At 42.1% G+C, this 12,169-nt stretch overlaps 1 protein-coding gene across 2 annotated transcripts in view; it reads right to left on the bottom strand.

Moving 5' to 3' along the window:
* Positions 1–1,897: 1,897 nt before the first annotated feature.
* The window catches only part of CLYBL (citramalyl-CoA lyase), a 233,288-nt gene continuing 223,016 nt past the window's right edge, over positions 1,898–12,169 (bottom strand). The window contains exons 8-9 of one of the 2 annotated variants that reach the window (XM_082602229.1): positions 3,041–3,160; positions 1,898–2,042 (exon numbers count right to left, since the gene is read on the bottom strand). In XM_082602229.1, coding sequence (XP_082458355.1) covers positions 3,065–3,160 — 96 coding nt within the window. In that variant the 3' untranslated portion in view covers positions 1,898–2,042; positions 3,041–3,064. The remainder of the gene's footprint in view (positions 2,043–3,040; positions 3,161–12,169) is intronic. The other variant, XM_082602228.1, reaches the window with a different exon arrangement.

The following is a 12,169-nucleotide window of genomic DNA, read 5'->3' as shown; positions in this document are numbered from 1 at the left end:
ATTAATAACAGGGGGGTAATATGGTGAAGCAGCTTGTGATGAGGTACACAAAATATAAACAGGTATGGTTTTTAATTAATCAGATGACTGCAAGGTTCTCTTCTTGCAGTCAGTCCATTCCTAGCTGGGAGGAATTCCCCAGGTTGGGCACTGTCACATACCAAGTGGGGTGAGCTCACCCAGCCCTCCCTCCCACCCTCCCTGCATTACCTTCACCCACCCGGGCACCAGAGAGATGTGGGTGGGAAAACAGTGGGGATACCTCTTGTCTCCCAACAGCTCCTTGCCTTTGTTCCTCAAGGAATGAGGCATGATGGATCTCTGACTCTGACTAAACCCTCTTCTGCATCCCTCTTGTAGGGTCTGTGCTCAGAGAGTGGGACCTTGGTCCAGATTTTTGGCTCTAGTGTGGTCCCAGTGTCATGATCCTATCATAATTGGGATCCTGGGGTTTTGAGGAAGATGATAAATCTGACACTCAGGGAGACTTAAACAACAAGGTGGTTTTGTTGCACAAAGTGTGGCTTGAGATAAAGGGCGTGGTGACCAGTCCAACATGGCTGGAAATCTAGGAACCTGTGGGCCCATTGGTGATGGGGGTGGGGAAGACCTACTCAGGTCCAGGCCCTCAGGGCCTCCTGGAGACCTTGCTGAGAGGATTGCTCTTCCCAAGGTCCGCATGCCTTCACCCTGGCATCTGGGGTCCCTTAGAGTGGAGGGTTTGGCTCTCAGTGAGGCCCAGGCTTGAGGAGGTCCATCTATAGGGTTTGGGGGTTGCCTGTGTAACAGGGGTGGAGACTAGAGTGTCTCCCTTTCATCCTGTCAAAGCCTGAGGTGGGGTTATCTGGACCAACACATGAGGATGGGCAGGACGGCGGTGGAGTTGAAGTGGGGGCTGCCTGTAGGGAAGTGTGAAGAAAGGCTTTTATTATCGTCTTTTAAGACAGGTCCTGCCTATGCTTCCAACACCCTGAGGGTGTCAAAATGAGAGGAGGCTTCCCTTTGCCTTCTGAGCGGTCCTCCTGTGTTTGTGCGCTGAGCAGTGGGGTCCGGCTGCGTGGGCACCTATGGTCCTGGTCTACCCTGTGCACACCGACTACCACCCTAGGCGGGCACAGCTGCGCCATGGGTCACGGGGACGGCTTCTCCTGTACCTGCTGCCCACTGTCACTGTCCGCAGCCCTGAAGCCCAGTTTGGCTGGAGGCCAGGTATCTCCCAAGCTGGATGAGACACTGTCTTCCTCCTTCCAGCCCCTCCGAGTGAGGACGAGGCAGGCTCCCACCTTTCTTTCCAGCTAGCTCTGGAGCAGCACCGGGCGACCCATGCTCTCGAGGGGTTGGGGGGTGCGATGCCCCGGGGAGGCAGGGTCCCAGCGCAGCACATCCTGTCTTAGTTGAGAGCCGCCTTGTTGGGTCCCGTGTTTGAGAATGTTAGTTGGTGTCTCAGAGCATGTGTTTCCCAGAACTGCCCAGCCTGGATCAGGTTCCTCTACACGCCTGTTGGAACTGCCCTGCACTGGTGGTGGATGTTGTATGACCGTACGTGGGCCTCTCCCACTTTGCTTTGGTTCCATGATGCCTTTCCTTGTATATAACCTTCAGCCCTCCTCCCCTCTTGGGCTTCCTGGAGGAACTGGAAGGGGTAGGGGAAAGTAGACCCCTGGGTGGGGCACATGGTAGGGGCCACATAGGAAATAAACAAAAAGGGTGTAGGAGGTAAAAAATGAAAATAAAAAACAACTGTTTTCTATTTACGAATTTAAATAAACAGAACAGCCTTCCCCGCGGTGTTTGTCTAAGGGTAGCAGCTTTGCTGCTGTGTAGGTCATGAAAAGGTTGGTGTAGAGTTTAAAACTTCCCATTCTGTTAATTTCTTAAAGAACAGTCGTCCAGAGTCTCCACACAAAAGCTCATGATTTAATGAGGAGCAGAAACAAAATCTCTGATTGTTGGTGTTTCAAATTTCATTGGCGTCCTCTGGCAAACACAAGTTGATCCTTCGCAGCTTCAATACCCTTTAGCCTTCAATATAAGAGCACATGCTGAATAGGGAAGAATGGCTGGTTGTTATGTTTATTTACCCTTACTACAAGCTGGGTTAACCTCTTCAAAACAGCTTTACTAAGCCCGTTAACCACACCACCCATATGACCTGTAGCAGCATCTCTAATGTGATGCAAATCTCACAGGGGACCATATGCACCAGCTCTGTGGCATTGTGTCTTCTTAGAGGCTACAAGTTTATTGCTGAGGGGGCCCTGTCCCAGCCATACATTTACAGGGGGGAAATGGCCTCAATGGCAAACAGTTAAACAGGGAAATAAAGGGAGAGAATGGATGGTCTTGTGCTTCTGCACATTTATTTTTTAATTGCTGGTAACTGTTGACCCAAAGCATTCACCCAGGATGAGGGCTTTCATAGTGATCACCTAGCAGTTCAACGATAGGGATATTTCATTTTTTGGGGGGGGGGGTGATGGAGGTTAAAGTAATCAGTTTTGAAGATTTATTTTTAGAAGATATCTATATAAACCAGTATGGTACTTAATCAACTTTTCTATGCCATCTCTGTTGTTTTATCAGATTACTAGTGAAATAAACACCAACCCTTCATTGAGTTATTATTTTTTAAAAGGTTGGCCTTTCTTAAAATTATTTCTGGGGTCGAGTGAACAATGCACAATGTGGGAAACAGCTAACATGAGCAGGGTGAAGGGAGTATACGTATTTGGGAAAGATCTGTTTCATTAAAGACTGAACTTCCCCTGGAACAGCCCATCTCTCCCCACTATTTTATCTCTCTGCGAAACCATAAGTCCGTACTTGTAACACATTCGTGAACAATAAAATCATAAGCTTGGAACCAAAAAGAAGAAAGTTCATTTTTAGGGGAATAACTGGCCAGTGAGATAACCAAAAAAAAAAAAAATGTGATTAACATGAACTGTAAATGAAGAAAGGCTCCCATCTGGCATACTAACAAGTTGCCTTGAGTATTATGGCTTGTCTTTAAGGAACCCACTGTATATGTTCAGCCCACCTGATGAGAGCTTCATTTAGCAGATCATTTTTCCTTGATGGATATGGCAAGCCTAACAATGTTCTGGGCCTGCTTCAGTAATGGCATGTCGATCACACTCCCTCGGAAAGTAAAGGCTCCCTGGAAGACAGAGAATACAAACTTCCTGAAAGAATGCTCGGAAATTACAGGCTTCCTTTCTGCACACACTTGTACAACAAGAACATTTTAGATTCCACCTGAATTATACTGACTTTCCTACCCAACTTTTGAGAAAGCCAAAGTAAATTACAGGGGAAAGATTTCTTTTTTCCTCCTAAAAAGGAAAAAAAAAAAACAACACTTCAGCATTTTAATGGAGAGGAAAAACATCAGGCACAAGGTATTGGAAACTGCTCATTTAACTCTTGAAATCAAGCAGAAAACAAGGGTGGAAGGAAAATGTAAATACTTCCTTATATACTTTTTGAAATATTGCATAGAACTGTGAAAACAGTAATATGCTCTGGCAACTGATTATTGTTTGAATAAATAATTGTATGATCAGGTTAAAGGAAGAATGCTTCCTTCTTGTTGTAATGTAATTGAGGGGTAACACTATCATGTGATGAGAAAATGTAAGGTAGGATTATACTGAGTAAAAAGAGATTCTTCTGTTGGTACACACTTTTGCAGAAAAGGATTACAATGACAGGGGACATGAGTCTGTAACAAAAAAATCATAGGTCTGTTGAATGGTTAGCCTGGAAAGAACCTGAGATCTCCTGATTTATACCCATTTTACAGATTCACTTTTTAAAAACTTCTGCAAATACTCATTGAATGTGTCATGTGATCTCAGTGCTGTTCTAGATGAGGACTCTGATGCCCAGAGTAGTTAGGTGATTCTCCAAGGTCACTTGACTAGGAAAAGTTAAGAGCTGGGGCTAGTACTTGGGTCTCAGAACCTCAAGCCTTCATTAGAGACTCCCACATTATGATGATAAGGTAGTTTCTTTAGTGCCTCAGAAAAAGAATTAAATGGACAGAAGCAGTATGAATCTGAAATTAATGTCTGGTTATTCATGTTCTTTTAATCATTTCTTTTTGCTGTTTTCAATTACAGCTCTTCTTAATTCCCCTTCTTTCTACCTGTTGGTAAGGATGCTGGTGTGAGTGGGGAGCAGGTGGTCTTTTGAGACCTGATGGTGGGCTGGAGCAATTATAATCCTTGATGATGGTCCATTTGTATATATTGCCATCCATTTCTGGATTTTACAAGTACTACCTCTCAACAGTCAATGTTGTCATTATTCAGGACTTCTGGGATGGTCTCCTGGGCTTGCTGGAAACCCTCATCTCTTATAATAACATAGAGTTATACACAGAATGGAGGTTAAAAAAATTGGCAGGGAATCCTTAGCAGTGACTTCAAAATTTGTTTTTTAATCAAGAGAGATTTAAAATTCATTAGGATTAGAATTCTCACCAGTGCTTAGCCTTCTCAGCCCTAGAATGATAAATCGGATTCATATGAACACCTGTGTTGCCTAAAATCCTATACCGTTAAGTCATTTTCCAATCTGCCCATTTTACTATTTATACTCCCAGATTGGTCTGTGCCTAATTTCATTCAAGCTAGAGCTAATTTTTGGTTGTCTCTGTGACCATGATGAATTTTATGAATTTGGTTAGAAGTTCTAAGGATATTCTGTGGGTTAGCATGACATGTGAAATCAGGGCATGGGACTCGTGCTGTCTTACAAGGCAAGAGTCTAGTTTTCTTATTGGAGTATATGATGAAGACCAAAGGCCTCCTGGTTATCCATCCACCAAGTGGATTCTGGCCTGGTAAAACAGCACATGTGTCCTGCTAAAGCTTAAATAATAGGCTAATAATAATAGAGATGAAATTAGCCTAGATGCACATGAAATCAAAATGATGCACAGAGAATCAAGATGACTTGGCTTTGGGTCTATGCCATGTTCCTTGAATCTGCTTTGGATTCCACATGCACATCAAAGATGCAAAATATTTCATGTAGTTTTTCAAGACAGGGAAATCATTTCTTTCTTTTATGTGGCAGATTTTGCTTGACTTCCTTTGTTAAGCTTAAACTGGAAAACAAAAGTTAACATTTTTGTTCTTTGTTTCCTTCATCTCTGCAAATTGAGGATTTTAGTGTTAAGAATCAAGACTTCCTAATATGAATATCCTCCTGCTTTCACATCGACCTAGAATATGGTTGGTTTTTTAACATATGGATCTACATGTGAAATGTGAACAGTCTGTTGGTCAGGATTTGGAAGAATGTAGATTGTCAAAAGCTACCTGGATTTGTGGGGAGGGTTTGAAACATTCCTTAATGTGTGATCATAGATAAGTTTCGGTTTCACAGCTCAGTGCGTTTCTGAGAAACTGGTGAACCATTTTGAAAGGAAGAGGGAACTTCCATCAGCTTGAAGATTCGGAGTATAAGTTGGTTTAAAATGCCTCTAAGTAGTAACTCATTCATGGTTAAAAGCCTTAACAACCATGACTACAACTATAATAATAGCTATAATTTCTTGAGCAGTTGCTAGCCCCAGGACTGTGCCTGGTCCTTGACATGTTTTATTTCAGGTAATGCTCATAAAAACACTGTGAGGTAGATACTATGACCCATACCCATTAACAAATTGTTTTTCTTTTTCTTTTCAATTGTAGTAAAAACACATAACACAAATTTACCATCTTAACCATTTTTAAGCGTATGAGTCTGTAGTGTTAAGTAGATTCACACTATTGCACAACAGATCTCCAGAACTTTTTCATCTTGCACAAGTGAAACTCAGTACCATTATAGACAACTACTCTCCATTCCCCCTCCTCCATCCCCTGGCGATAAGTATGTATTCATCTGTTTCTATGAGTATATATCTATCCCCATATTATAACTGAGGAAACTGAGGCACAAAGAAACTTGTACGAGTCTGCCCTGTAGCTCGCTAAGTATACAACTGGTATAAAACCTAGCTCTATTTGATCCAAAGCGTGCGCTCCAGGCTTACGCCCTGGGCTTGTGGATTGTTCTCCGAGTGGGTTGCCTGGCCACCTGAATCAGAATCATCTAATGGGGAGGTGGCTTGTTAAAATGCAGATTCTTGGGCTCCATCCTATCAGGTTTCATGCAGAAGGTCCGAGCGTTGGCCAGGAACCCTCTGATGATTCTAATGCACACTGAAGTTTGAGAAGCTCTGTGTTTTAGCTCTCCTGGGTAGAAATGGTTAGGCTGGCTTTTAAATGGGTACAACACTCCATCCCTGCTCTCAAGGAGCCTAAAGTTTGCAGGAGGAGACACGGAAGAAAAGAAGCAGGTGCCATAAGATGCAACAAGAATCAGAGAAAAAGCCAGTGTTATGAGTAGGGAGATCCGAGGCCTGAAAGGCTGCCGTTCTTACCAATCAGGACCATGTTTGCCATTTCACACTGTTGACTGAGACATGATATTGTACACCTCGTGCATGTCGTGCATTTCCCGCTAGAACGGTCATGGGGCTCCACCTCCGTGCACAACAGGCTTTTATTCAGCAATTACCTATGGAGTTATTTGTTGTACTAAATCACGAGTCAGCCACTTTGGCACATCTTACTATACACATGTCTATGGCTTCAGCCTCCTGGAAATGAAGAGCAGTATCACCTTAGCATAGGTGTTATGTGTATAGGAAGGAAAACAATTACTTATTGGGCTGTACTTTTTCTAACATCTGGGTCATTGCCTGGTGGTAAGATAGGCCTTGAAATAACATGAACTTTATCAGACCTTGAAGTTCTTCAGTGGGGGAGAATCTGACTTACAAGTCGATGGCAAAAGGACTGGTGATCATGATGGTGGTGATGACAAGAGTAGTAACATCTATGGGAAATACTCATACATTTTACATTTCTGGCACTTAGCACTTGAGAATTTTTTTCTGTAGAGTACTAAAAGAGTACTTTTCTTGCACCCATAAATTGATCTAATTCTTTCCCTACTCATTGTATTTTCAAATAACTTCTTTGGGCATTCAGGGAGTTCTCGTCGGCACATTCCCATGATGATGTTGCTGTGTCAGAATTAATGATAACATTTTAGCACAGCTGCTATACACCTTCTTTTTCAGAGTGACACTCTATTTCTTCCTCTATGATGCTAAGTCTTATGCCCAATGAATTATTTACCTCATTACAGTTCCCAGTGAATTCCTAAAACTTTTAGTCAGTGTTGGCCACTATGGAATTTGTCTTTAGGACCTTGGTTGTGCCCTCTTCTTGCTAAAATCTCTCAGGCCCAGCCCTGACTTCCCATCACATGGCTCTTCCTTACTCCCAAAGTTAACTGCTCCTTGATACCCCTCAAAATGGGGAATATGATGCTCTCACAGAGACACAGATGGGCACTGTTTCATTCTTTCTTTCCTGTTTTTCAACCTATCACACTTGGAGTCCTTGGACAGGCCCTAGTATGGCCTTGGTCCCCTCACAATTTGGTTAAGGGGTAAGGATTTAAGTTTGGTTACCAGGCACCCAAAGCTCAGTGTGGAGGCTGCCTGGCTCCCAGGCTGGCTAGCAGAGGTCTTGCTGAGAGAGTGCTGGGATGCCTTCCTAATTGGGACCGTGATGTTATTTTTCTAAAATATCAGATAAGATCATCCATTTGCTTAAACCTTGCTTTGGCTCCCTTTGGACTTACAAAATCAAGTGCAATCTCCTTAGCTGGGGCCCAGAGCTCCCCACGGTGAGACCAGGCCCCGCCTCTGCTCTCAGCTTAGTCTCCTGCCAGTCCACACACACACACACACACACACCCCTCTCCCACAGGCTCTGCTCTCTGCTCTGATGTAGACTTCCCTGGTTGGGCTCATTTCTCTCCTTCCCTCCCTTACACAACCTCCTGTAACAACACCTGTCACACTCTACTGTAATTATCTGTTTATGTCACTGTCTTTCTCACTGTGTTGGGAAGCCCTTGAGGACAGGGTCTCACATGCCTTTGAATCCCCAGAATCCAGCACCCAAAACATGGTTCTGAGTGAAGCTTGTTTCCTCTGTGGGGCCTGAGCTGGGTGACTGAGGGGACAATGACTGGGGAAGACAGAATCACTCTTACCTTTCTGCTCTCCTTTACCTGCAAGTGTCTTTCTGTGCCACTTGATCTTTCCCTGGTCTGGTAATACTCCCTGGTCAGTTGGCCAACACTTGCTGAGCCTCCAGTAGGACACAGGGACTGACCTAAACAAATGTGATGTTGGGTTGGGGTCAGGTTAACTCATGCAAATGACTTAACGGTTAAAGTGCAAGCGAGTCTATCTGTAAGTGGTGCTTAAGGAATTAGAAGCTGCAGAGAGAAAGAGCCATCAAAACGGGGTGGTTTGGCCTCAGAGGGGCTTTGGGGAACAGTACTTTATTTATTTAGCTGCGCCGCATAGCGTGCGTGGTCTTAGTTCCCCAACCAGGGATTGAACCTGGGCCCTCAGGAGTGAAAATGCAGAGTCCTGACCACTGGACCACCAGGGAATTCCCAAGGGAGCAGGTACTTTTAAAGTCAGCTTTAGAAGGTTAGAGATGCCAAATGAAGGTCAAGAGAGGGGCAGGGGGAAAACAGCAGTGTATCCACATGTGCAAGTGGGGTTGGCCTTCTGTGTTCGACAAGAGCCCCCTGTACTTCTGGTCATCAGTGACTCAATAGATAAGCAAAACGAAGGACCACAGTATGAGTTACTAGATCTGTCTGTTGATGAAGGGGTTCCTCTAGGGCCTGAGGAAAGGGAGACTAATCTAGCCTCAATGAGAGCAATCTGGAAGAGGGACAACAGACTTTCCTCACAACAAAGCACACAGGACTCAGTCCCTGCTTGATGCAGCCAGACTGGAACCTACAGGGCTCCCTCTGTTCTTGCTCCCTGCCCTGGTGGACCCAAGGGGGCCCTGGACCCTGAGGGGGAGGAAATTGAACCACTCGTTTCCTTTCCTTTATTCTGGGTAATTTTTTCTCTGTTCTAGAGTAGTCTGGGGATCCAACAATCTGGTTTAGAGATACAAAAACTGCAGTTTAGTTATTAGTTCATCTTTTTAAAGGAACTTATGAGTAGGATAGGACTAGAATCTTGGGTTTTTCACCCCAAATCTCAAACTCTTCCCACTAATCAGTATACCTCAAAGCATGTCTGGTAACCATGGTACATAAGATGATTATCGAAAAAATTAATATCAAAATTTTTAATATATATTATTTTACATATATACTATATTTAAAAAATTATTTTGATGTGATTTATAAAAAATAACTAGCATATCTAAACTGTTATTTCAGAGATATTATTACTTAGAATGAGGCTGAAAAAATTAATGATATATAGGTAAGGCCCAGATAAGCAAGTATGTGAAAACGCAATTTTAATAACTGACTCGGGAACAACTGAAATGCAACGTGCTTCCATCCTGAGTCTCCACTTGGAAGCTTTTACTATAATTATTAGGATGGCAGAAATACCAAAGGATATTTTCAGTGAGAAAAAATTCAGTAATAAAAATGTGAATGACGTTTTAAGTCCTCAAAAAACCCAAAGCATTTGTAAGAAGGATTAAAGGAGGTGACATTTGATCTTTGTATGTGCTTCTGAATATCAGTAACCCTTTGTTTTATGGATAAACCATCTTTTAAAACTGCCATTGAGAGTAAAAGAATACTATTGAGGACTTGGGGAACAGAGAACATGTTTTTCTTTTTTTAACACTTTAAATTGTAGTGATAATTTGATAGGTATTTTAATATTTTGAATTAAAATTCAATAGTCATTCACTCTACGGCCAGAGAATTTACAGATGTTAATATCTCTCTACTTGAAATTTCTAAAAGCTTAACTGAAGTCATTCAACATGGGCAATTCACACTGGGATAATCTGCCCTTACTACTAGCACTGAAATTCTGACAGGTGATATTCCATGGCCTTCGATGGGGAGGCCCTTTAAATGATTCATAAGAATGTAACAGTTGAAATATTTGAAGGGGGTTTGTTTTGTGCCTGACTGGGGAATATAGTGACAATTCGGGCCTACTGAACTGCTTCAACAGGATCCCTTCAGCCCCTGCCTCAGAGCACAGCCTCTGAGGGGGTGTCAGGTGCTGGGTATCCTGCATCCTGGGCAGCCTGTTGGATTTATTTTCCAAGTTCTGAAAGGTGGAAAAGCCTGGAGAAGCTCCCTCCTTATCCCTCCCATCCCTCCCCCTGTCTTTCCCCTGTGGCTCTCTGGCTTGAAAAAAGAGCACAGAACCCTCCATGGAAGATGGGATGGAGGGTCCTGTACGCCCCACAGTGCAGTTCCAGCTGCCAGGTCAGTGCTGCCTGAGAGGATGTGGGGAATCACCTGTCCAAGCGGCCCCTCTGTATTTAATTCTTTTAAATCCATTTAAAAGAATTAAAAAACTTATCAGCCGGAGGAGATACGAATCAGATGCAGGTGACCAGCAGTTGGGAGCACGGCTATGCTGCAGGCAGTGGTGAAACAGGACAGTTTTCAGCAGACGGTGAGAAGGAAAAGGAAGACTACTAGTGAAGACAAATGGCCTGACACATTTATAAAAAGAGGAAATTCTTTGGAATGTGGGACCTGAGTGGATGTAAAATGAAGGGCCATCATTAACATCTTGCTTTTTAAAAAGGAAGCATGAAATTATTTAGCTTTAGCTCTACACAGGAAATAGAAACACTCATGTGTTGGACATTGGTAAGATTAATTTGGGACTTTACCAATAGTTTTAGGAAGCTGGAGGAGTAAAGAAGAATTAGTAGAAGATTTGGAAGATGAATTTGGCAGGGAAGATGGAGGTGGCTGAACAGTAGGGAGGAGAGCTGAGGTGAATGTTTAGGTCAATTATCTTAATATGTGACCAGTCCTGAGTTGTCTCCTTGCCCAGATGGAGGGTCTCAGTGGACCAGAGCATCCTTACTTCACAAACGGATAGGGAGACCAAAGGTGCCTTCTGTTTTTAAAATTCTTCTCAGAACCCACTAAATGTAGGCAACAGGATTTATCTTTTAAAATATTCAGGCAAAATGATGAGACAGGAATAGACAAGTCTTTATTTTAAATATCTTTTGATAAGGAAATCTGGAAAAATCAGGCCAAGTATGCCACATGGAAAGCTACCTACTGAGGTGACACAATTGGATTTATAAGCATATTGCAATCTAAAGGAGTTTCCACATATGCTAGCACATTAGACATGCTTAGTTTTCTGTTTTTTAATAGCTTTATTGAGGTATAATTTGCATACCATAAACTTCACCCATTGTTAAGTGTATAATTCACTGACTTTTACTAATTACATAGAGCTCTGCAACTATCACCTCTCAGATTTTTTTTGAAACTAGAAATCTTGGAAAATATTTTATTTTTAATCCTGAGATAAATGTGTAAATACTTGCATTTAATTCAGAATACTTTATGTCAAATTTAAGCTGATATTGCCTATGAGAAAAGCAGAGAATGAGGGCCTTTTTATAGCAGCTTGCAGCTAAGACCAATAATATTAAACTTCTATTTTAAAATGCTGTAGGCTTATTCTTTCTTTGGAAAATATATCTAAATGAACTAACATTAACTAGAAGGCACTTTAAACTTTAAACATTTACTAAAATACAACTGATGAACAATACTGATGAAATAATTGGTGAAAATTTTTCTTTCAACTTTTCTAGAAGGGAAAAAAGGTCAGTATCATATATATTGTTAAAAAGTAAAACGAATAATTTCTTCTTAGCACTGTCAGAAATTTAGAAGCCAGTTAGCTAAATAGTATTTACTAAATGTATATCGTGTACCTATTTCCATCCAAGATGCTGCAGGGAGATCTGTGATAGAAAGAATTCTTTACTCTCTGGGGTAATGGTGAGAAATTCCCCACTTTTTTTTTTTTTCATTGAGGTCCACTAACCTAAAATGGAAAAAAAAAGAGAATTCTAGAAACTCTTGATTTATATTTCTTAGTAAAGTAAAAGCTCCATTTGGCTGCTTTTAATATAAAAAGAATTACAAAATTCTTTAATAAGTACCACAAAATATTAAAAGAATGTTCTGAACTTCTCTATTATAATCAGCTGAAGGAGAGAAGGCACGGGGTAGTGGCGGGGTGTGGAGGTGATGT

Source organism: Mesoplodon mirus (genome assembly GCF_964341445.2).
Source record: "Mesoplodon mirus genome assembly, chromosome: 17".
NCBI classification, from domain to species: Eukaryota; Metazoa; Chordata; class Mammalia; order Artiodactyla; family Ziphiidae; genus Mesoplodon; species Mesoplodon mirus.
The sequence above is the reverse complement of the archived record's forward strand: the minus strand, read 5'-3'. Positions and strand labels throughout refer to the sequence as shown.